This window comes from Grammomys surdaster, unplaced genomic scaffold (assembly GCF_004785775.1).
Source record: "Grammomys surdaster isolate TR1022 unplaced genomic scaffold, NIH_TR_1.0 126013, whole genome shotgun sequence".
Classification (NCBI taxonomy): domain Eukaryota; kingdom Metazoa; phylum Chordata; class Mammalia; order Rodentia; family Muridae; genus Grammomys; species Grammomys surdaster.
In genome coordinates this window covers 3,995,968-4,021,502 of record NW_021620828.1, presented here as the reverse complement: position 1 = coordinate 4,021,502, position 25,535 = coordinate 3,995,968, and the positions used below count along the sequence as shown (strand labels likewise).

General features: G+C 49.4%; 1 protein-coding gene across 1 annotated transcript in view; it reads left to right on the top strand.

Annotated features, from left to right (window-relative positions):
• Tead4 (TEA domain transcription factor 4) overlaps positions 1-24,109 on the top strand; it is a 75,621-nt gene extending 51,512 nt beyond the window's left edge. Inside the window, exons 3-12 of the mRNA XM_028754436.1 lie at positions 74-138; positions 442-504; positions 4,121-4,249; positions 5,348-5,391; positions 5,852-5,907; positions 8,856-8,995; positions 10,252-10,425; positions 21,860-22,000; positions 23,728-23,880; positions 23,978-24,109. Coding sequence (XP_028610269.1) covers positions 74-138; positions 442-504; positions 4,121-4,249; positions 5,348-5,391; positions 5,852-5,907; positions 8,856-8,995; positions 10,252-10,425; positions 21,860-22,000; positions 23,728-23,880; positions 23,978-24,091 — 1,079 coding nt within the window. The 3' untranslated portion in view covers positions 24,092-24,109. The remainder of the gene's footprint in view (positions 1-73; positions 139-441; positions 505-4,120; positions 4,250-5,347; positions 5,392-5,851; positions 5,908-8,855; positions 8,996-10,251; positions 10,426-21,859; positions 22,001-23,727; positions 23,881-23,977) is intronic.
• Positions 24,110-25,535: the final 1,426 nt, after the last annotated feature.

The following is a 25,535-nucleotide window of genomic DNA, read 5'->3' as shown; positions in this document are numbered from 1 at the left end:
CCTACTCAAGGTGGGCAGAGTAAGGGGCCCACACTCAAGCTCTCCCCACTGAGAGGTTGTGGTGTTTCTGCAGGTCGGAATGAGCTGATTGCTCGCTACATCAAGATCCGGACAGGGAAGACACGCACAAGGAAGCAGGTGAGTCTGGAGAGGTCTCCCCAAGGGGAGTGGAGAGGCACCCACTTCTCTAGGTTCTCTGGTTCTTCTGTTTACTAGAGTCAAACTCCCTTTCTGGGGTACTAGGGGGAAAAAAAAAAGCAAATCATTTCCCCCTTGTGAAGTACTGCCAGACTCAAGGTGAACTGAGCAGGCAGCGTGATTCCTCCCCCCCACCCCGCTCCAGTCCGTTCACAAGTGTAGGCAGAGTCACGGAGGGCTAAGGGTTGGGGACACATAAGCTGTCTGGAAGGTGCAAACAGGAACTCTCTCTTTCTGCAACAGGTCTCTAGCCACATCCAGGTGCTTGCCCGTCGAAAAGCCCGGGAAATCCAGGCCAAGCTCAAGGTAAGGAAAACTGTCAGCAAAGAAAGTCAGCCCTGTGGATTCAGGGGCTTTCGCTGTGTTGAGCCTATGTGCTTCTTGCTGTTAGGGACAGTTGAGGTCTAGCCTGTGGCATCTGTGTAGAGCCATGTGTATGGATGGCAGTCTCCTGATGATCCCTACCTGGGATTTAGTGTGGAAGGGCCCAGACTCAGAGTTTCTGTCCCCTCTGTGTTCTCTGAGATGGGCAGTTCCATCTGCTCCATAGACGGCTCTCGGTGTAAGGTCAGCTGCTGATGGGTTGCCTCAGAAAGACAGTCCTCCAGGACTCTGGACCTATGCTATTTGGGTGAGCACTAAGAGGGGGTGAGCCTTCCATCAGGGAGACCCCCCCCACCCCCGTCCTTCCCCACCAAGAGTTTCTCTGTATATTCTTGGCTTTCTTGGAATTCACTCTATAGACTAGGCTGGCCTTGAACTCACAGAGATTCACTTGTCTCTGTCTCCTGATTCCTGGGATTAAAGGCATGCTCCACAACCACCTCTTATCCCATCACCTCTTATCTGACCTGGGCCCAGATTCAATCAGCAGAACCACAGCCCCCTCTGCCCCCTTGAGAAGCCACACTCACTGTCCTTGCACTTCCGTTCCTGTCCTCAGCCCAGCTATCTGACACACCCCATAGCTGTGGCTCGGCACCTCCATCCTTTGTCCTCAGGACAGCTGGCCTGCCTGCAGCTGTGGATCCCTCCCTGGAACACTTCCAGCCCTAAAGCCCTGCTTTTTCTCCATGTTCCTTCTCTGATCTGTCTCTGACACACTGGGGAGCCCAGGTCACAGCAGTGGGCAGAATAACTACATATGTCTAGAGTGTCTAAGGGGTGTTCACTTCCTTGGGACCTCTCTACCATGGATCCTCGCTTCAAGGCATCTTCTGTCTGCCTATAACTTGAGAGTCGAAGGCAGCCGTCATTGGCCCCTAGTCAGGCATCGAGAGGAGCCACAAACCTCTTAAAATGCCCAGATTGTCATGCATCTGCATCTTCCCCAGAGACTGGCCTGGGGACTTTGTCCTACTTTCAAGGCTTCCGGGACCACAGTTACTAAGCTCAGTAAGGTAGATGGAACTCCTTGGGCTTGGTTCTACCCCATCTTTGTCTCATGGCCCTGTCCTGTATCCTTCATGAGCACCGTTCACTATCCTCAACTACAAAATGTCAGGATGATGTGGCACAGTGACTGGTAATGTCCCCCTCAACTGGAAGATGCGTCACTCTTGGCTCTGCTGTCTGGCCATTGATGTCATCCTTACGATGTCCTTTCCACTTCCTTCTGCCTCTTGCCTCATGCATTGAGGATGTGGTTTCCTGGACCCTGTCATTTGTTTAGATTAAGGATACAGGAAGGGATACATGTTGTCGGCATGGAACAGATGGAGCTCTCTGGACTTGGGGTTCAGTTGTAAATCTCAACAGCCCTTAGGATATGGTCTGTCAAGTCACCCCAGGGAGAAGCCTGGGAGGGCTGGCCTAGAAGGTCTTTTCCTCCCAGAAGTACATGGTATCAGTTATCAGAGATGGCCTTTAAGAACAAGACTCAACTTTATCCACAGAAGGACAGTAGTTGAGGATGCCAGCAACAAACCTCACCCACTCTCTGCTTTCACAAGCAAGCATGTAGTGGGGAACAAGCAAGCACATGGTGTGGCTTCCGCGTGCTCTACAGTGAGCGCTGGCTGCTGCTGCCCTCTCTGTGCCAGCTCGCAATGTCTCAGTCATTTTTCCGAGAGAATAAAAAAAAATGTCTCAGACTGTGTAGTTATAAAGCATAAATCTGCATATGATTGTGTATGCCTATAGTCTTTGGGGTTTTTTTTTGTTTTTGTTTTGTTTTCTTTTATTTTTCGAGACAGGGTTTCTCTGTATAGCCCTGGCTGTCCTGGAACTCACTCTGTAGACCAGGCTGGCCTCGAATTCAGAAATCCGCCTGTCTCTGCCTCCCAAGTGCTGGGATTAAAGGCGTGCGCCACCACCCCCTGGCGCCTATAGTCATATCAGGAGGCTGAAAGATCTTGCAAGCCCAGGCATTTGAGAACAGCCAATATATAGGCAGACTGTCTTTTAAGTAAAGAGGGGAACTGGGCATGATGGTCCATGCGCATAATCTCAGTTACTTGGGAGGCTGAACCAGGAGGATCCATGTTCCAGATCAGCATGGGTACTCTAGTGAGACCCTATCTGAAAGTTTTAAATGAATAGGGGCTGGCGGTAGAGTATGGAGTGCTTCTATAGTGGAAGGCCCTGAATGCAAGCCTCAGCATCATGGAAAAAACGGGTAGGGGCCGTGGACATAGCTCCTGCAGGGTTAAGTGGCTGCCTAGCATGTTCAAGCCCTAAGTTCAAACTCTAGCACAAAGAGAAAAGGAGAGAAAGGTTTACAGACGACGGTACTGGAAAGTCGGGCAGGGATTAAGAGCGCTTGTTGCTCTTGCAGAGGACCTGGGTTCAGTTTCCAGCACCTACAGAGTCGCTGACGACCATCTGTAACTCTAGTTCCAGCGGGTCTGATACCTTCTTCTGGCTTCTGCAGGCACCAGCCATGCGCACACCGCACATGTGCGCACGCAGGCAAAATACCCACACGCAAAAAATAAATAACTAATAATGACAACGGAGAATAGATGTTTATGGGGCTCACAATCCGAGAACATTGGCTGCAGTATCTATTCGCCATCTGCGGGGCCTTCTTCCAGCATTTAAGCATGGAGAAGGGTGTCACCACACAGAGAGCAAGGCCAGACCAGTCAGTCATCCTCTCCTTGTAGGACCACTAATGCCATCAAGTGGACTCTCCTTCATGGCTTTGCTTGATCACCTTCTGAAGCTCTAAATAACCTGTCAACGTGTGAACACAGTGGAGCAGTCGAGGCCCAGCATGGACCACTGTCTTAAGTTTATCCCTGCCTCCTCCGTGACTCAGTTCTTCATAAGACAACCTCCTGATGCTCCACCCTCCCAGGGGTCAAAGTGTACTAGCGTTTCCCAAGATCCCACATCTATTTCCAGATTGTTCCTGAGTAGCTTCTGGGTGACTCCTCTGGGGCCCCAGAGCTATTCTATAGCCCGTCTTGGAGTTGCTGTGTGGAACTGAGGGAGAGTGTCCTGCAGATTTTTTAAACTACAGAGGTATCTGCCAGTCCCAAGGCAGACTTGGTTCTACCAAGTTCTCATTCACTAGGAAATACTGATTCACTAGTGTCTCCATTTGGTATAGATGGTAACTAGGGCCGCGGGTTCAATGGTAGAGCTCGTGCTTACCGTGCTTGAAGTTTGGGGTTCCGTCCTCAGCACTAGAAAGAAACAGAGAGGAGAGGGTAGGAGGCAGTGTGACAGATCAGGCAGGCAGCCTGGCATGCATAGTCTCTAGTCAGGTTCACCTGTCCCCAGCAGATGAGGAGACTGACCAGAGAAGCCAGGCCACCTGCTCAGTCACCAACACGTTAGTACTTCAAACTTCAACCTGGTCCCCAGCTCTGGCTGCTGGCCCTGGATAGCTTTTCTGACCCAGAACACCAGACCACACCTCCCCTGTGCCTGGTTGGTGGCCCTGCTCAGGCCCTCCCTTCCCGTGTCTCCCCAGGACCAGGCAGCTAAGAACAAGGCCCTGCAGAGTATGGCCGCCATGTCGTCCGCCCAGATCGTCTCGGCCACAGCCTTCCACAGTAAAATGGCTCTTGCCCGGGGCCCTGGCTACCCAGCAATCTCAGGGGTAAGTGGGGCAGCCCAGAGCAAGAGGCCAATACAGCTTTTCTTCATCCTTTCTTTTCTGCAGAGCAGAACAGTGGCCAATCTCGATTCCTGTCTTATGAGCCCTTCCAGGACCCATTCTAAAAGCACAGCACTGCCAGTGGTAGACCCTCTGTTTCTTCCTTAGCAGTAACACAGCAGGCCTTCAGAGAGAACAAGAGGCTGCTCTCACGAGCTGCCCGATGAGAACTGGTTTAATTTATAGTTGAGGAAGCAGAAGGATGGGAACTGAATCCCAGGGCTTTGATGTAGCAAAATACCCACCATTCATCCTTGTCTCTGCTCCTGCTCTGCATCCCTGGAGTGTTCATTCCGTGTGGAGAGCTGAAGTCTAGGGACAAATCTGTGCTCAGATTTCAACTTTGTCAGCCTAACAACCTGTCTCTGAGCCATGTCCCCATTGCCACACTTTTAGAATGTTCCAGAAACCATCTTCCTTCCCAAGCTTGTCATACTGCCTGAATGGCTTTTTAAGATGCCCCACTTGCACTGTCCTCACAGATAGGGAAGGGAGTATGTCTTGAACTCCACAGGTCTTTCCGTTACCATATTCCATCGAGGGTCTTAGAGAGTGTTAGCTGGGATGTTAAATAGACGGGACCTAAAATGATCGTGTAGACACTTGGATTAAATCATTCTTTTTTGTGCGTTCAAGATGGGAGCATACCTCGAGAGCAGGCTAAGCACACGCTCTACCACTGAGCCCCTCAGTAGACTTCTTGGCTCTAGAACCTCAGAGCCAAACATGCTTCGAGTCCTTACATGCTAAAGAGCCCTGTGACTCCTGATGGGAGGGAGAGAGGGCATGGTCAGCAGGCCTGGCTTTCCCCATGGGGCATAGAGAAAAACATACCTAGGTGTGGCTGCTGCCTGATAGCATCACCCCATTAAACAGAAGCATCAGCTGGTCTTCCTCCCACTGCTGGAGCTACCTTTCGTCCGCCTTTTCCACCCGGAGGCCTGCATGGTCTGTCCCTCACAGATTCTTCCCACACTGCTGGTGGGCTCTGGCCCCATGCACAACACAACTGTGCTGAGTCTATGCTTTTTGCCTCCACAGTTTTGGCAAGGAGCTTTGCCAGGCCAACCTGGGACATCCCATGAGTGAGTATGGTTTGCTTTCTCACCCCTCACTCCCTGAACTGATTTTGCACTCACAATCTTAGGAAACAGAGCCTAGCTAGGGGAGATGGGGAAAGGGGACATGGGCCGCAGTGTGCAATTAGCCTATTCAGGATAACTTTGCTCTCAGATGTCACTTGCTTAATCTGCAGTGTCCACACTCAGAGTGCCATTTGCTGACATCTCATCTGTACAGGGTGTAGATGGAGTTACAGCTTGATACCCAAAGAGGCATCAGATTGGCCCAAGAGAGGATGTGAGGTGGGCTGCCTCAATAGATATACTGCTTCTGTGATTCAAACACAAAGCCTGGGGAAATTGGCAGGGGAGGGTGCTAGAAACCCATGTCTTCTAAGGCCTAAGGCCACCAGTGGCCGAGCAACCGGAGCTACTCTGTAGCTTTTCCCAGAGCCTGACACCTCCTCTCTTCTTTCTCCTGCAGTGTGAAACCTTTCTCTCAAAATGCCTACACTGTCCAGCCTCCGCTGCCTCTGCCAGGTAGGTGGGTGCTGCATGATCCTCTTATATGTCATACATGTCGCCTTATATGTCACACTCTCTGCCTCCTGCCTCAGGTCCCAGGTCCCCAGCACTCGGGTCCTGCTCTTATCACTGCTAGGCACCATGCTGCCATGTGTTCAGATCATACAGCCCAACTTTCTGGCTATCCCACGGTTCGTGCCTCTAGTCAGCATGCTGCATCCATGCCTCATGGGTGCTACATGGCATTCTGGGGTGACACCAGATGCTGTCCTTGCCGTTGTCCCCGTTGTGCTCAGGGCTGGCTGGGACACAGAATCGGAAGGAAGTGCTTGTGTGCCCAGTCACTCTTGTAGGGTACATGTGCTGCTGGATCTTTACGCCTTCCCCTCGGAGTGCTACCTACCGCTGAGGGACACTGGGTTCTAAGCCTCATTCTACCTGGCACAGGAGACCCTGGTGCCTGAAGAGTATTGATACCTAAGCAGCTTGCTGGTTTGGGCCCTCCCCCAGGCTTCAGCTCTGAGGAGGTTTCCTCAGCCCTTTCCACACTGCAGTACAGGCCAGGGGTTTCAGCCTTCTTTGGAGAGTGACCAGCTGTTCCATTCTGGTGGTGGCCCCTCAGGCTTTCCTGGCACCCCTGGTGCCCGCTCACTGCTTCCTTCACCCACATGTGGAGCATCTCTGAGTTGGGTCCAGTCCTCATGTCTGTCGTCTTTTCTGTTCTCTTCCCTCTGTCCACGCTGATGCAGTCTGCACTCAGATCCACCTAATTCTTGCCTGGATTGCTGCAGTCACCTCCTCACTGGCTCCCTGTGACTCTCAAAGCATCTCTCTGATTACGCTATTTCCAGCCTTAAGATGCTTCCAGGCCCTGTGGTTCCTTCTGTAGTCATCTCTGAGCTCTGCAGAAGATCTTCTGGACTCCTGAGACTCAGCTTACTGTGCTCCCTGGTCCTGTCCACAGTGCTCCCTGCTCTGCCTCTGGGCTGTGGCTAGAGTGCTCCTCCTGGACCACTCACCTGGATCGTACCCAGGTTAGGTGCCCAGTGTTTTCCCAGCCAGGGTTCTGCAGACCTCTGTCTATCAGGGGTGTTCTTCACTGCCATTTCTATTTGTACTCGGATAATGTATCTGCATATCCTTGTTCTGTTCTTACACTATGCACCCATTCCTGGGTGCCATGGGGCTAAAGGAAGGAAGGAAAAGATTCGATGGATGTCCTAAGTACAGGCTGGTGTGTTCACCATGGCTGTCTTCTTTCCTAGACTAGTCTTGCTTGGTCTCCTCTTCCTTTTGTTTACCCTGTGCTGAGTCCACTGCTTCTGCCCAGGGTGCTAGAGGACAGCAGCCTCCCAGAAGGAAAACCTCAATCCTGAAGGTCTTGCCTCTACCATGTCTCCCTCTGTCCTACCCTTCTTCTACAATGGAGAAGGAATGAAAAACTGCCCAGCTCAGCCAAGGAGCTTGCCTAGATTGTGATCTGCATCAAAACCGTAGCTTCCATTTTAAATGGAATAAGGGATGGTTTACTCTGGAGCCATCGTGAGCACGACCTGGGAACACAGATTTAGGTTACCCCAAATTCCATGTTCCAACGTGGAAACGGGTTCACAGGGGTTTTTATATTTTTACTGGACAAAGAAAGTCATGAGTCAAGACAACTTTAAAATACTCAGGTGGATACACCAGAGAGGCAGGGACAAGATATGGGGAGCTATTCTACAGGTCTAAGATGCTCTGTACTGGCGCTCTTAGCTCTTGGAACAACAGAAGCTAGTGTTCTGCTAAGCTAATAGCTTCTGAGAGATTTCTATTTATTAACACGTGGTATTAGTTCAGATACAGAGTGTAGGAAGGAATGTCTGTTCCAGAAGACTACAAAATAAAGTAATTAGCCTCTGAAACAATAAATTCCAATTTCTCCATGGTACTGACATTCCAATTGGCCCAGCAGTCTCTGTAGACACAGAAACTCCTTCCAGGAGATTTTTGTTCCCAGCCAGACACAGCTGCTTTTCAGGAATGTTTTTTTGGTTCACAGTGCTTGCTCCAGGCAGGGTTCCATCCCTCGTATTACCAGGAAGGGAAAAAATTGCAAAGCTGACCGTTTCTCAGCTCAACTTAACTCAGCCAATGGCTTTCCTTGTCTTGGGAATAGAATCCATCCTGTTCGGCAGCATTTCTGGCTGACTACAGAGTCTCGTTTCCCACTCTCAATCCAGAAAGCTCTTCCTTAAACTGTGGCTTTCCAGATTCTGTCAGCTGGTTCCCAGGCCCCACATACTTGCCTTTGTTGGTTCCCAGCTTGGAGCACCCCTTCTCCACACACATCTAGACTCTCATGCCCCTTTCCCTGCATTCCTCCTCTCTCCTTCAGCTCTGTAGACTGGGCTGGACTCGAACCCACAGCGTTTTGCCTGCCTCTGCCTCCTGAGTGCTGGGATTAAAGGTGTGTGCCACCACTGCCCTGTTACTTAATACCTTCTTTAAGCCTCACCTTTTTGATTGGCCTCAGGGGCACCAAGAAGTTTTCTGTGGTGCTGGGGGCACACTTCATCAACACTAGCCCAGGTCTGTGGTCATTCCTTAGAAATCTATGTTGTAGGTGGTACTCTGTGTTTGAGGTAACTGTGAGCCTTTCAGAAGACTTCCTGCTTCCAGGGCTTCTGAGTTAGTGTGGGGTTTGGTTCAGCTGGCTAATTCCTACTTGGACTAGAAATTACCCTAGGGCAAGAATACTGCAGTTCCGGCCCTAGCTGCTTTCCAGGCAACCTGGGCTGTTGAGAATCTGTCCACCTTGTGCATGGGCCTGTGCAGAAGCTTGGGACCACTGAGCTGGATGGGGCACAGGCTCTGCCCTGCCACTGGGCACACTTTCACTGGTTTTGTCAAGTTCTTATTGATGACATGAGCAGGGAGGACAAGGAGAGGCAGGTTCCATGCATCTCTCTCCCCTCCTGTAGGCTTTGAGTCGCCAGCAGGACCCGCCCCATCGCCCTCTGCACCGCCAGCTCCTCCATGGCAAGGCCGAAGCATAGCCAGCTCCAAGCTCTGGATGTTGGAGTTCTCCGCTTTCCTGGAGCGCCAGCAAGATCCCGACACAGTAAGTCCTCCTATGCCTGACTGTCGAACTCCAAGTAATCTCAGAGGTTCTGCCACCATTGTAGGGCCCCAGTCTTGCAGGCCCAGAGTAAGTCACCAACCCTGGAAGTCCTGCCCCCACAGAAGACTTTACCTTCCACCCTCTCTACCTCCTTTGGCTTCCTTCTTTTTCTTCCCTTTCTCCCTCAGGTCTTAATAGAATCCTCGTTTTTTTCTTTTCCCCTCGACTGTTCTCTGTGTTGTCATCACTCCCCCCACCACCACCCACATTCTTTTTTTTTTTTTTTAATATTTATTTATTTATTTATTTTATTGATGAGTACACTGTAGCTGTCTTCAGACACACCAGAAGAGGGCATCCAATCTCATTACAGATGGTTGTGAGCCACCATGTGGTTGCTGGGATTTGAACTCAGGACCTCTGTAAGAGTAGTCAGTGCTCTTAACCACTAAGCCATCTCTCCAGCCCAGCCCACCCACATTCTTTACTCAGTTCTTTCCCTTGCTTTCTGTATATCTCCCACCTCAAGCCTCCCTGGCTTCTGTTCTCCCCTTCTGTTCCCTCAGGCTTCTCCCCTGGCTCTTATTTCTCTTCTTATTCTAGTGTCCTTTCCTCCCAACCCTCCCCCTCCCCCACTCCTTAGCTCTGAGGGGCGCTCAGGAGGCTAGGATGACTCTAGTGTGGAATCCATATCATCTGAGACAATAGCAAGGTACAGCAGGTTACCCCTGACCCAGCTCATCTAGCAGGTAGTGCTGGGGGACCCCTAATCCTTGCCTTAGGTAGGGTTTTACTGCTGTTTAGAGACACCATGACCAAGGCAACTCATAAGGACAACGTTTAATTGGGGCTGGCTTACGGATTCAGAGGTTCAGTCCGTTATCATCAAGGTCAGTGTCCAGGCAGGCAGGCATGGTGCAGGAGGAGCTGAGAGTTCTACATCCTCATCTGAAGGCTGGTAGTAGAAGACTGGCTTCCAGGCAGCTAAGACGAGGGTCTTGAAGCCCAAACCCACAGTGACACACCTACTCCAACAAGCCCACACCTACTCCAGTAGGGCCACACCTTCTAACAGTACCACTCCTTGGGCCGAGCATATATAAACCGTAACACCTCCCTTTTCTGAATGAGGAAACTGAGGCCCACTCAGAGAGATAAAGTTATTTGCCTCAGGTCGTAAGTACAGTAGGCAGTTGGGCTGTCTCTACCCCACCCTCTGGGTATCACTCTCAGATGGATTGTTCTTCTGTCGACAGTACAACAAACACCTGTTCGTGCATATCAGCCAGTCAAGGCCAAGCTACAGCGACCCCTACCTCGAAACTGTGGACATCCGCCAGATCTATGACAAGTTCCCAGAGAAGAAGGGGGGCCTCAAGGAGCTATTTGAACGAGGGCCCTCTAATGCCTTCTTCCTTGTGAAGTTCTGGGTAAGCCTTGGGCCTCTCTTCTCTTCATTCAGTGGTGAGGAGAGCAGGAAAGAGAAGGCATGATGGTGTGTAGGAGGCAAGGGGGGTGTGGGGGGCCATCAGGAGGGAGCACACACAGGAGATCACTGCTTGTAGAAGCATGACATCAGAATATGTTTGGCAGGCCATAGAGCTGCAGGATGGAAGGCCTTTGTTTCCTTTCTTCCTCCCTCCTTTCCTTGTCCTGTTTCTTTCTATGCCGGCTGTAGATAGCACTGCCTCTAGCATACTAAGGTATACTTCCTGAATCCTGTCCGAGCTCTAGAGGCTCTTCTCTGATGGTGGCTGTGGCAGGGTCCTGGTCAGGAACTGGAGCATTAAGGAGGCAATCGTTCTGGGGGAAGACTGAGAGGTGACACAGGGCTGGGAGGAGATTCCGCATGGAGCTGTTGGTTCTGGGCTTGATGCTGGTCCCCACCTGGTTGGTTCTTCAGGGCTCATCTGTGAATCCTACTGGGCTCAGCAGAGCTGGGCAAACAGGAGTATGGCTAAGGCTGTCTCTTAGTGCAGCCCAGGCCACCCTTAAGGAAGTACTCATGTCTGTTTCAAGCAGTCCCGTCCACAGGCTTGGCCTCTGCTGCTCTCCTTGTCCCTCCATGGATGTTGGGTACCTTGAGCCGGCCCATGAGATGCTCTACTCTGACTCCGTGGATGTTGGGTACCTAGAGCCAGTCCATGAGATGCTCTACTCTGAGATCAGGAGTCACAGAACTGCCCACAGCTTTCTTCCAGGGCCTATAACACACAGAAAGGACACCGAGGACACCAGGACAGTGGCCAGTAAGGGCAGGAAGTCCTCCAGTGACCTGACTGAACTTCAGATAGGTAACTTTTCCCGTATCTGACACCAGGCCCGGGATCCAGTGCTGATTCTTCCTGTTCCCTGTGGTGCTTTCCTTTGACCTACTTAGTTAGCAGTGCTGGAGCACCCTCTATTTAGTTGCTTGGTTTTTTAATTTTATGGCACTGGGGTTGGAGCCCAGGACATCGGCCTTGGTAGACAAGTGTTCCACCTTTGAGCAGCACCGCAGCCCTGCCTGCTGGCTCCTCTTTCTACTTCCGCCCCAGCCTAATTTGCTCCTGAGCCTCTTGGTAATCTGGGAGTCTCTCATCTTGGAAAGAACATGTTGACAGTGAAGGTATGTACCATATTCTAGGTGGCTTTCAGACTCTGCTTAGGAAAGCCCAGCCCTGCCCTCCCTACAGTTAAGCCAGTTCCTGGCTCTCAGAGAAGACTCCAGTGCCGTGTTAGAAACCCGGGGCCTTACTTTGACAGTGTGTACTTTTGCCCTGTGATTGCAGAAATAGCTGGTTTTCCAAGCAGGTTGGTGCTGGATCAGGATTTGAGGTAGGCAGGATCTGCCAGGCAGAGAGGAGGAAGGCCATTTTCTCCCTAGCAAGGGATGAGTAGAAACAGGAGAAAGAAGCAGGGACATTTGGAGGAAGGTACATGAGACAGAATAGTAGAAAATAGAACAGTTAAGGTGATGGTCCTAGATGGTCCTTAAATTAAATTCTAGGGTTTAATTAATGTGTATAGAAAATAGGCAGAGAGAGAAAGAGAGAGAGAGAGAGAGAGAGAGAGAGAGAGAGAGAGAGAGAGAGAGAGGAGAGAGAGGGAGAGAGAAAGAAGAGAGAGGGAGCGTGTGTGTGTGTGTGTGTGTGCGTGTGTGTGGTGCTTGCTCTACCATTGTGCTATATAGCATTCCATTGATCGTCTTAAATAAGTGTGTTTATAGTTATTAATTCCGAGTCTTTCATAAGTAAGGAAAAGCATCTGATTCTTGTGCTGATTTCTTCCTAAGTCCCAGAGTGGTGAACTGCAATGTATGTTCCTTTAGGTTTTATATCCTGCGTTAGTAAACTTTTATGTTGCTGTATCTTGATGTCATGGCTAAGGCATTCTAGATTTATTTTATTATAGAATGAAACTGTGCTTTACATCACTTTCCCATGACTCCAGTGGACTCCCACGGAGCGAGTCATAGATCCTCGAGCCAAAGCCACACGATGTTTGCACTTTGTCTGACAATGTACTTCGGCCACCCAAGAGCTGAAGACTATATTAGGACTGCATTTCCTTTATGATGTACTTTTTCTTTTTCCTATATGTAAATGGATTTGTTTTTTGTAAACTGGGTATTTTAAATGAAGTTATTCCTAAAATTTTACAGATTGCTCCATGAGAACCACCCTTTAAAACTGCCTCGGCTTCCTGGGTTCTGGGATTACAAGTGTCCACCATCCCATCTAAAGTATGGTGGCCATCTATAAACACATGGCTCTCCTGTCTTCTGCTGTACATGCCTAATACCATTCTGCTTCGCTATGCATAGGGAATTTTATGATCGCCTTTTTCCTCTCTGGAAGTTTTTAATACCTCCTCGATTTCTTTTTTTCTTTTCTTTTTTTTTTTTTTTTTTTTTTTTTTTGGTTTTTCGAGACAGGGTTTCTCTGTGTAGCCCTGGCTGTCCTGGAACTCACTCTGTAGACCAGGCTGGCCTCAAACTCAGAAATCCGCCTGCCTCTGCCTCCCAAGTGCTGGGTTTAAAAGCGTGTGCCACCACCACCCGGCTACCTCCTTGATTTCTGTGTTTTTCAATATCTCATTGATGATCTTTGGATTGTATCGTGTCTTTCTTCCCATCTTTGGCTCTATGCTTGGTAGGCACCTTTAAATATAAGATTAGAGTCTTCCTATTTTGGGACATTTATGTGTGTTATTTCTTTGAAAATTTCTCTCATTCATTTTGCCAAATCCCTAATGCTACCCTACCCCCTGGCTTATTCTCTTTTCTTTTTGCTTTATTGGGAAATAATAGGGGAGTTGAAACTAAATCTCACTGTATGGTCTAGGCTGGCCTGTGACTCACAGTATGCTCAAACTTGTAGTGATCCTCCTGTCTCAGCCTCCCAAGTGTCAGGATTATGAGTCATCAACGTGTTTGTGTGTTGTGTGCCTCTTGTTGTCCTGGAGATCACTAAATAGGCTAGGCCAAAGCCCCAAGGCTCTCTCTCCTTCCTCCCCACCCCCAGCTGGGATTCCACGAGTGGCCCTGAGCCTGGCTTTTCTTCGTAGATTCTGAGGGTTGAATTTAGGCTCTCTCATTCTTGCAAGGCAAGTTCCTCAGTTACCATTTTTATATTTTCCAGTTTATTTTCTTGGTTTCTTTTCCTGGAGACTTACTTCTTTTGTCTTCTAATTTGGCTTAGTTCAGAGTCATCTCCAAAGGCCAAAGCATCAGTGCATAAAGCAGTGGTTTTCCATTCATGTAGAAGCCTGGTGGTAGACTCTCCAAGGATGGTCTGAGTGCTCTGTAGCCTGAGTCCTCCCTCCTCGCCCTCCTCAGTGTGTGGCTTCTGTCCTCAAGGTCATGGCCACTGGAATTCCAGCCATTATCTCCACATTGCAAACATTAGGAAAGAATCCTATGTGGCTCCCCGTGGTCTCCTTTCCAAAGTTCTATACTGGGTGTCATTATTTGTATGGCTGTACCTTGCTCTGATGAACCAGGGAAATGTGAGCTCTGGCAGCTTTGCTGTGGGTTTCAGTTAGCGTCATTGTGGTAAAAAAGCAGCCTCCAATTTCTGGTGTGTTTAGGGGGAATCCTGGGCTCTCCTCCAGAGTGAGTTAACTAGTGGTTCTCTTAGCACTGGCCCAGCTGCCCCTCAGATGGGATTAGAGTCAGAAGGGAGACCCACTGTTTATCAGTACACTGCCTTGGAAGACAAGGCATATTTAGGGTCCTTCTCGCCAGCTACTTTTTTTTTTTTTTTTTTTTTGGTTTTTCGAGACAGGGTTTCTCTGTATAGCCCGGGCTGTCCTGGAACTCACTCTGTAGACCAGGCTGGCCTCGAACTCAGAAATCCGCCTGCCTCTGCCTCCCGAGTGCTGGGATTAAAGGCGTGCGCCACCACCGCCCGGCTCGCCAGCTACTTTTAGCTGATAGTTTCCATATATATACAATGTGTGTGTGTGTGTGTGTGTGTGTGTGTGTGTGTGTGTGTGTGTGTATGTACGTACGTACGTACGTACATGTGAGTTCTGGGTATATGATCCCAGGGCCCTGCCTGTGCCAGGCAATCCCTGTTCAAAGCATGCCAGGTAAGCCCCATATAGCCGAGCTGCGTCCTGGTGCAGTTGGCAGCAATAGTTTTTATCTACACACACGTTTCAAATAAGGCTCATCTTAGGATCCCTGTTTCACAAACAGTAGAAACTGATGCATCGTACAGACAAGGGCTTGGGTCTGAGACACACTTCCTTGGCTGGATCACCGTTCCTGTGGCCATTTTCAGTCTACTCAGGGAAGACTGAAAGATCACAGGAGCACTCACGTTGTGAGGTCACATGGATTCTCATTTGTGACTTTTGCCACATCTTCAAAGGCGGATCTGGTCGACAGTCTTCAGAGGAGAATCTGAAGCATGGTTAGGATTAACAGTTTTACTAGACTTAACCCAGTCTGCTATAGAATTAGAACCAGACTGTAGACCTCAACAGTATGACTCCGAGGTCAGGCACGACACCTCCCATACAGAATGCCCCCAGGCACGGCTTTGGCGCTTATTCTGGTCCTGGGGAAAAGCTCTGGATTGTTTGAAAGGCTCTGAGGGATGCCGTTGGTAGCAGAGCAGACTTAGCTGTGACTGTACAGGCAGCAAGGGGAGCAAATCGGGCCGTTTGATTTTCTAGATCTTAACCTTCCTCCCAGGAAATGTTGGCAAAGTCTTCCAGGTGGACATGAACTAGAGCCCCCTATACTACCTGTTGGGCCCATTTACTCTTTTGCCTTCCCTTAGGGGACATGGGTAGGGGACACTGATAGAAGAAGCCGGTGTGGGGACAGCTGGGATGCCGGAAGTTTGACTGGGCAGGTCCCACAGACATGCTTGGCCAGGGCTGTATAAAAACCCCACATGGCCATTGCCTTTTAGCAGCATGGACTCTGGGGAAGACTGCACAGTGGGTCTTGGACCTGGGGCAGTACAGACTGTATAGGAGTGTGGTGGATATTAGAGAGCCCTCACCCTGTGACAGGCAGCTGACTTTTGGGCCTAACGGTTCCTATGAAACACAGTCACTCGCCTTGAGAGCTGAATCTTAAGAGTCTTGGCTTCTGTGCCTCTGTTTCTCCTTCTTAAAGGTTAGCAGTTATTCTTCTGGGCGCCAATCTGGGAGCTCAGATGAGATCTTGTCCTCAACCTGAGCGCTGGCTCCTTAGGGCAGGTGAGTGGAGGTCAGAGGGAATGCCAGAGGACAGGGCACTTAACAGCCATCATCTGTCTGTCTTCATGTGGGAGGGACTCAACGGAAGAAAAATGCAGTGTGGAACATTTGTCAATAGTCACGAGCAGTCTCCTGCCCCTTGGCCTGCTCTCTCCTCCTATCACTGTCTACTGTGGGCTTGGACACACACACTTAGGAAGGAAACCTGTCCAGGCAAGAAACTGTTGCCTGTCTCACTGTGGCTTGCCTGCCTCTCTCTGCCCCTGTTTGCTCAGTCTGCCTGCCAGGTGCTGCAGAGCTAATGGGAACCCACCCAGGGCAGGGTCCACTTTGATTTCCCTGAATCCATGCAGCAGTCTTCTCCCTCTTCTGCGAGTTGCTGCTCACACGGAGGGGCTGTGGTGGTAGTCCTGCAGGATGCCCGGGCTTAGCCCCACTGCAAATGGTGTGGAGGTACAGCTGGGGGAAGGGATGGAGCTGTTAAGGTCCAGTTCTCAGAGGATACTCACTGGAGTAGGGGCTGGAAAATGGAAACCCTATGCCCCAGAACCAGTTGAAAACTACCAGAGGCTGCCTGTCCTTGTCAGGGGAAGGCATGCCATTTGGTACACTGGGTGGAGCTAGGCAGTGGGACAGTTCCCTAGGCCTTTCCATCATCTGTTCCATGGCTCCCTTCTGGGCCTGACATTCCTCCCAGACACATGACAATCAAGGCTGTCTGCTCATCTGTCAGTCACCCGATCCCTCACACCTGTTGCAGGCCCAGTCCGGGAGCTGCCCACCCTCACAGAACAGCTATGAATAGGGTGCATGGAGGGGGTAGTGTGTTCAGAAGGCCAGCCACTGAGAGGGACAGCTGTCCTAGGCTACAGCTGCAGGGTGAGGCCAGCCTGGTCTATAGAGTGAGTTCCAGGACAATCAAGGGTGCACAGAGAAACCTTGTCTCAAACAAAACAAAACAACAACAAGCCAGAGTCCTTGGTTTCATGATTGTATTGCTAAGGGTAAAAGTAAGGAATAAAAGAGAGTTGATGTCACTAGGTGGTGGCAGCACACGCAGAGGCAGAGACAGAGGCATCTCTGAGTTCAAGGCAAGCCTGGTTTATAGAGTGAATTCCAGGACATCCAGGACTATACAGAGAAACCCTGTCTCAAAACCAAAAAGAAAAGAAAAAGAGAAGTGATGTCAAAGATATCACAAGGGCCAGCAATATGGCTAAATGAGTAAAGGTGTTTGCCATTAAGCCTGATGACTTGAGTTCAACTCCTAGAACACACATATTTGAAGGAGGAAATTGACTTATGCAAGTTGTCCTTTGACTTACACATGCACACAGTACATCACACACACACACACAAACAGAGAGAGAGAGAGAGAGAGAGAGAGAGAGAGAGAGAGAGAGAGAGAATAAGTATATATTTAGAAGCATCATCAAAAGATAAAAAAAATAGGTGGATACCTGTAATCCTAGTACTCAGGAGGCTGAAGTCAAAGGAATGAATGTTGAGGTCAGCCTGGACTACACAGCAAGATCTTGGTTCAAGCGAAGGCACCATGAGGGTCTGGTGTGGTTAGTTAGGGTAACATTGGTCAGAGTCCTGTGACTAATGTCTGCTGAGTATTGTCACCATATCTCTGGCCTCAGTACCTTTCCAGGCCATGGGGACTCAATGACTGTTTCGTTTTCCTTTTGATGCGTGGTCAAGGTTTCTGCTCTGTTCTAGTCACAGCATAACCTAAGCTCACAAACTGTCTCTCAACACTTTCAGGCCAGTCTGGCCAACTTGGTCTCCTGGGATGCTCATATGACTTAGAGAACGAGGGAGAAAGCCTGAGTTCAGGTCCCTGCTCACTTCATTTGTCACAGGAAGACCTTGAGCCATGGCTGACCCACATCCTCCGGGACTTACAGGTTGCTCTTCCTGCCTTGTTCCACACCCCTCAGCTGCCCTTCACCACAGGATTATGATGGACACGAGGTGGGGGGAACCAAAGCCATCCTGGGTTAGGAATGGGACTGTTTGTTTCAGAGGCTAACCACAGGCTTGCATGCTGTTGTACTTGTTTGCTTTTCCTTCTGCCTAATGAACGGCATGCACAACCATTTAAACCATGCTTACCACAGGGACATTCCGAAAAATATCGCTTCGTTCTGTTCCATAATTGCTTTTCTCATTCAGCAGGAGGTTAGCCCTTCTCAGCAGTGTGTGCATGCCTGTGTGTGTGTGTGTGTGTGTATAGTATGTCTTCCATGCCACCTTAGTTACAGCATAATTAACACTCCCTTGTCAGCTTACACAAAGATTTTGCTGTAGAAAGGAGGTACCAAAGGGGAGAAAAACTGGTACTTGAGTGCCACCTAGTGGTGTAAGACTGCTTGTCACTCCTACCCAGACCTTCCTGGGTTCTGCACTAGAGTTGTAGGTCTCCAGAACCTGCATCAGGATTGGCAGTTCACAGTCTGCACTCTGGCCCATGTGGCAGTTCCCTGTGTGTTGTGTGGGAGGTGAAGAAGCCTCACTTGAGAATCATCCTTCTCCTGGGCAGTGGTGGCACACGGCTTTAATCCCAGCGCTTGAGATGCCCTACAGAGCAAAATCCAGGCAGGACAGCCAGGGCTACACAGAAAAACTCCGTCTTAAACAAACAAACTAACTAAACAACCCTGAGTCTTTGTTTTCATGACTGTATTGCTTAGGGTAAATTTTAAGAAGTAAAAGAGAATTTGGTGTTGTTGCCAGGCAGCGGTGGTACACACCTTTACTCTTGGCACTTAGGAGGCAGACTGCTCTCCGTGGTGAGTTCTAGGACAGCCAGACCTTGGAAAAACAGGAACAAAACAAAGAATCGGCCTTCTGTATGTCATTTGTAGGAAAATGGGTTGAGCTAGAAATCATCATGTCAAGCAAAATCAGGCCAACCCAGCCATGTTCACACACACACACTCACGCACACATGCATACGCGCACACACACATACATACACACACATACATACACACACATACATACACACATACATATACACACATACACACACGTGCACACACATACATATACACACATACATACACACACATACATACACACATACATATACACACATACACACACGTGCACACACATACATATACACACATACATACACACACATACATACATACACACACACACACACGTTTAGAAGAATTCCTTAATAAAAATACAGAAGAGTGTGTCAGTGAGGTGTCTTGGTATATATCCTGCCTCCAAGCCTATGGATTCACATGGTGTAGGGAGAGAGAACCAAAGCCCAAAAGTTGTCCTTTGGCTTCCACATGCTTCCTCTGGCATGGGTGTGCTCATACACATAAAATAAACAAGTAATTTTCTTTTAAAAAGCCCACCCTAAAGCAAAAGAATCCCCCCACACACACACACTGCCAAAACTAAAGAGCTGATATGGTGTCCTTCTGGAAACGTTTACCAAGTTCAGCCATATAGGCGCTCAGAGAACACTTGCCATGGTCCTTGGGGACCCAGCTATCTCTTGAGTTAGCAGCAGAACTTACCATTATCTATGTGTTTGCTGAATGCAGAAATTACAGGGTCATGGGCTTACATCAGGTTTAAGGAATAAGCCTGTGGGTCCACACGGTGTGTGGAAGGGTTGGCTTCTCTGATACGGGAAGGAAGACTAGCTTTCGGTAGATGCCTAAGGACATTGAAACTGCTGGGGATATGGGATGTCTACTGAAGAAAGCTGCAGGTACTCAAGAGAGCCAGCTCCTGGGAGAGGCCGTAGCTGCAAATGGCAGAACCATGGGCACTGGAAATGCCTGAGCCTCTTGCACCTCAGACATCACCTTAAGCCCTGGGTATCAGATACAGAGCTACAGAATCTCAGGTTTACTTTGCTGAGTTGCCACCTTTTTCTTGTTTAAAGGTCTTATGGATAATGTCTCTGTGTATGTGTGAGCACATGTGTGCAGGTACCTCGGAGGCCAGAGGAGAGCAGGAGAGGGTGTGAGTTGTTGCCCAGCGTGGGTGCTGGGAGCTGAGCCCAGGTTCCCTGTAAGAGCAGTTCTCTTACCCACCAGATCGTCCTCTTTCCAGCACAGTTTCTTCTTGCCGCTCTCCCTTGCTTTTCTCTTTGACATGGAAATGTCTCCTCGGGTTTATGATGAGTGAGAACTGTACACTTTTTCTTCTGATGGTATAAGGTTTATAGCTCTGTGTGGTTTCCTTTCTGATTTTGCAGGGTTCATAGCTCAGATTACCTCAGAAGAGACTATACTCTGGCTACTTCTGACTACATGCGGGTGTCTTAAGAGATGGACATGACACATTCTGGGCCAGGGACATGTTTTGAATTTGCAGGAGCTCCCCCAGATTTACATTTGGAGTGCTAAGTCCTCAGCTTGTGGCTCTTATTTTGAAAGCTATGGAGCTTTTAAGAGGTGTGGTCTTGCCACTGGAAATAAGACTCTAGGAGCAAGTCCTTGGAGGTTATACCCACCCCTGGTTTGGGCTTGTGGCCTCGGCTTCCTGTCCCATGCCCATGTGGACAGCTAGCGTCTCATGTTCTCAACACCAGATGGAACCACTCTGCCATGCCTTCCCTGCTGTGAGGGACTGAGACAGCGATATGAACCTCTCCTCTCTTGGGCTGTCTGTGGTATTTAGTCACAGCAATCTTAAAGTAATTAATACAATATCCAACCAAGAATTAATTGACGTGCTCCCGTGTGGGCAGCTATGAACTTATTTTTCATTGTTTTGGAAACAAACCGGAAAGATGGGCACTGAGCCAGGATATGGAGGTAGCAGAGGCTTCCCTATGCCTACCGTGTATCAATTTTTTTTTCTTTCTCTTCTTTCTTTCTGGTCCTTCCAGGCCAAAGGTTCTCTCTCTGAGCTGTACCCAAGTCTTGCCCTCATTTTTTTTTTTTGTAGTTGAAAGTCTATTCATGAACCCTTTATTCCACTCACACGGACTTTGATTCATGTGTTCTTAAGAATTGTGCTTGGATTGTTCATGAAAATTTCCTCAGACATTAAAACAAAGCTAGGAGTCATCTCAAGTTATTTCCATGTAAATTATCTTTTTACAGCACATACATGTTAAGCAAGTATCAAAAAAAAAAATCAAGCCCAAAACAAAAAGCTATTAGAAAGAAAGAAAGGAAGGAAGGAAGGAAGGAAGAAAGGAAGGAAGAAAGAAAGAAAGAAAGGAAGGAAGGAAGGAAGGAAGGAAGGAAGAAAGAAAGAAAGAAAGAAAGAAAGAAAGAAAGAGAGAAAGGGAGAAAGGGAGAAAGAAAGAAAGGAAGAAAGAAAGATAAATACAGCCGGGCAGTGGTGACGCATGCCTTTAATCCCAACACTTGGGAGGCAGAGGCAGGTGGATTTCTGAGTTCGAGGCCAGCCTGGTCTACAGAGTGAGTTCCAGGACAGCCAGGGCTATACAGAGAAACCCTGTCTCAAAAAACTAAAAAAAAAAAAAAAAAGAAAGCTAAATACATGGGATTTTGAATTTTGTTTACAGCTTGTGACTACACACAGAGCCGGGAACACCAAGCAATTCCTTTCTGCTGCATCTTTCCTTTTACATTTGTTCTTAGACTGCCTAAAACATTTAAATACAAATAAAATATGTAGCAAAAATAAGGGAAGCAAGTAGCAGGTAACTTTACAAATAATGGAATGTGAAGTGTTTCTTCTCTTAGAGTAAACTGGGTCAAAACTTTGTCTAGGGACCACTGGTAAAGGGTGTGCGTGTGGAGACACAAGATATCAACGCACGTCCATCCACAGTGTGTTTGTACCACAGCCTCACAAGTGGCCCAAACCTTAAAGTACCCACAGACATTACACTCCAGTTATTCCTTTTGTTCCCTACCAACATAAAACCAATAGGCAGGCGGTTTTCTTTGCTCAGACATGGAAGCGGTTTTAACACAGGCCCTTCCAAAGCCGTAATGTACCAAGAGCACCATGCTAAACGTGTGTAACTCCTGTAAAAATTCCACATCCCCGTATTGGTGAAAATGAGTACATCCTGGAAGTCAACTGGCCCTACTCAGCTGTTCCTGCCTACATTCTTTGAAAGTCCTGTTGTCTGGTCCACTAGGAACTCTAAGGGCACACCTGCAAACAACCATGTCTTCCTTCCCCTGTCTCCGGCAGGCAGACCTCAATACCAACATCGACAACGAGGGCAGCCCCTTCTATGGGGTCTCCAGCCAGTATGAGAGCCCGGAGAACATGATTATTACCTGCTCTACTAAGGTCTGCTCGTTTGGCAAGCAAGTGGTGGAGAAAGTTGAGGTAGGAGCCCGCCTGGTAGGTGTTAGGGCAGAGGGGTGGTCTGTGTGCTCCCTTCAGCGGCATCCCCCTGTGGGCAGGATTGCTAAGAGAGGCCCTGGGCCGAGGTGGATTCTATGTCACTTCTGTGGCCTTTAAGGAAGTGCATATTTTGGGTTGGGCATGAGGCATCTGATAAGTTACTGATTTAGTTGCCTGTCCGGAACCTCGGAGCTCTGACTGACTCTTCTGGCTGGGATTCCTTTCAAGCCTTCCTTGGAAGCACCCCACATCTTCTAGAGCAGGGCCAAAGCACAGGCTAGCCTAAGGATTTCTCCCTAATCCAGCTGGGTGTGGGGCTAGGAGAGGCAGAGGCAGGTGAGATGGATGTGCAGGGTTTGTTCGATTCTCACTGTTTACTCCTGCTGGAAACTTGTGGAGTCCCTTTGTTCCAGTTGTTTGGGTTTTTGTAAGAGCCAGGGTGTGCTAGACAAGTCCTCTACCACTGAGTATACCCTCAATCAACCCTCCTTCTCCCTCCTTCCCTCCTTCCCTCCTTCCCTCCCTCCCTCCCTCCCTCTCTCCCTCCCTCCCTCCCTCTTTCCTTCCTTCCTTCCTTGATATAGTCTTTAGATGACCCTATCCCAGCAGCACAAAGCTTGCTTTTCAATTGTGGAGTGCCCCAGAGACCTTACACTTGGGAAGAATTTCCTGCTTCTCTTCCTCTTACCCGGTCAAGGGCAGGCAGCCTGGTGGTGACCACAAGCTCAGAAGACCTGAGTTGATCTCTGTACACTTCCCCACCCCAGCTTCTGTTGGATGTTTGGGGTTGTGTTAACACCCGCCCCCGCCACACACACACACCCTGCCCCTTATCTCTAAGGAAGTATCAGTTTGTCCTCACCATCTAGTGGTGTCACATCCGATAGCTGTGACATTCTGATCCAATTGTGTCATGACAAAATGGCACCAAAGCCTCCACCCCAGCATACCTGTGGCCCTAAAGTCTATGACCCTGTGCGATGCTTAACACTGTGCATGGTGTCAGTTTGGTCACCAGCTAGGTACCACGAGAAGGGACCTTTGCTTTGGGGTCCCAATCCTAGTCTCCAGGAAGCTTCTGATACACGTTAGCGCCACTGAGGTCATTCGTGCAAGCTGCTCTCCATCTTGGGAGTGTAGGTCAGTAGTAGCAGTGGGAGTGTGTAAGTGTGTTGTGTTTTGTTTCGTTTGGCGCTAAAGATGGATGCTAGGACACACAGCGGCTAAGCGTCTGTCCTGCCTCAGCAAAGGTAGTTTTTAAAGGTAGCTGTTAAACTCCCTTTAAACGTATCATTAAACGTATAGAGGTTTTGAGATGCCTGTGTCTCTATCCAGTCATCATCCCACGTGTCATTCCTTGAGCTCCTGTGCCAACAGTGTCCACCACCAAGTTCATGCATGTCAAAGGCACTGGCACCCTCCCCCACTGCAGCCCCACGTGCAAGGCCTGCCTACCTGCCCTAGCTCAGTGCTGCTACTTCTCGGTCTTTACATTTCCCTCTCCTGAAAGTGTCTGCCTGTCTTGTCAGTGACAAAGGGGAGAGTCCTGGCTTCACGTCCAGGGGCCTCAGAGGATGACTCTCCTCCTGGGCCGTCTTCTGCCTCTCTGTCCCATTGGTGGTGATTGGGTTTTTGTACATCCCTGCTGACTTGGGCTTGGGCTGGATGTGAAGGGATTCTAAGCCACTGTCGTCCCTGGGGTTCTACAGACAGAGTATGCTCGCTATGAGAATGGCCACTATTTGTACCGCATCCATCGGTCCCCACTCTGTGGGTATATGAAAAACTTCATCCACAAGCTGAAGCATTTACCTGAGAAGTACATGATGAACAGCGTGCTGGAGAACTTCACCATCTTACAGGTATGACATGGGACCGATGCCCAGGGGGTTGTACATCAGCGGGTGTCGCCAATGGCTTCCCTACCCAGGGTTTTGACCCTCACCTTCTTGCCTGCAGGTGGTCACCAACCGAAATACACAGGAGACCTTGCTGTGTATTGCATATGTCTTCGAAGTTTCAGCCAGCGAACACGGGGCTCAGCACCACATCTACCGGCTTGTGAAAGAATGAGAGACTTGGAGAGTGATGGTGGGGGGGGGACAAGTCCAGGAAATGGGGACCTGGGAGGGAACCTTCAGGGACAGCCCCCGGAAGTGCCAAGAGAGCCAAGCAGAGTTGCCAGTTCTCTTCTTACCAGGAGCAAACTGCCTGATCTTGCAGTGCTCAACCCCCAATAAACCCAAGGTGTCAAGTGTTTTCAGAGGAGCTGGTTTGGCCTGTATAAGCCCAGAAGGGCAGGGGAGAAGGGGACACCAGGAGGCAAGCTGGAAGCCATGCCCAGAGGTGCACCAGGATGGCCCAGGAAGCAGAACCCCGGTGGATTCAGCCAGGCATATCAAGACACCAGAGCTCAAGACCCAGTGGTCCCTTCTCAGCTGCTGGAACCCCACACTCTGCTGCTGGTCACACTAGTGGCCTGAGGACAGATGGCATGTGGATCACACACCCAGAGATGCTGTGTGTATGACTTTGTGTACACTGTCGGTCCTGCCATCTCTGCCTGAGGACGGCTACAAGGCCCCACCCCTGCAATTGGGGCTGGATTTAGGTGTGGTTGCAGCACAGTAGTTGGACAGAGACTGGGTAAGAGCTGCTCAGGTGGCTTTGTTCCTGCAGGGGGCCTAGGCTCCAGACTGAAGCAAGGCTTGGAGGTAGGTAGGGTACCCTGCTCCAGGGCCAACATTTCCAGCTGCCTGACTTTGACAGGCTCCCCAGCTTCTCTGTTAGTGCCCTTTCTTCTCTGTTCAGCACTGATGAGGGGAAGATGTCTGTAAAGTCTCGTGGTGCCAGTTAAATGATCTACTCCCTCAGTCCCTTGCTTCTCTCCCTCTGGAGGGTCTGGATCTGTCTCTCTGCTGCCCTCTCAAGGCTTTCTGGTGTCTGCTTCCCCAGTTGGAGCCAGTTCTGGTAGTCTGGAGCCTCAAGAAGAAAGATATAACCTGGGTATGTCGGTGTGTGCCCAGGACTCAGGGATGCATCTGTGAGGATGCAGAAATGGGCAGGGTAGCATTGTGGGGATGCTACAGGGGTGAGGGACAAGGGCTCTGGAGTCAGTCTAACCTGACTTTGGTGTACAACCTTTTTTTTTTTTAAAAAAAAAGTAATGCTGTGGTGCCTCAGTTTCCCCATCTGTAAAATGGGTATAACATTCACCTACCTCGTGTATGGACAGTGCCTCACACAGTGCTGAGCACAGCCACGTATTCAATAAATATGCATCGGTACTAACTAACCATGAGAACTTCCGCTTTAGCTCAGGACCCTGGCCGAAGAGCTGTATGCACTAGAGTGGGTTGGTCCCTACGGCAACTGAGAGGAGGAATCCGAGGGTCTCAGGGAAGAGGTGGTCCTTGAGGGAACAGGTTATGAGAGGAAGGTGGCTAATATTTATTGATATTATTTCTGTGGTTTTTGGTGTTGGGGCCAGGGTTTGACACAGGCTAAGTGACCATGC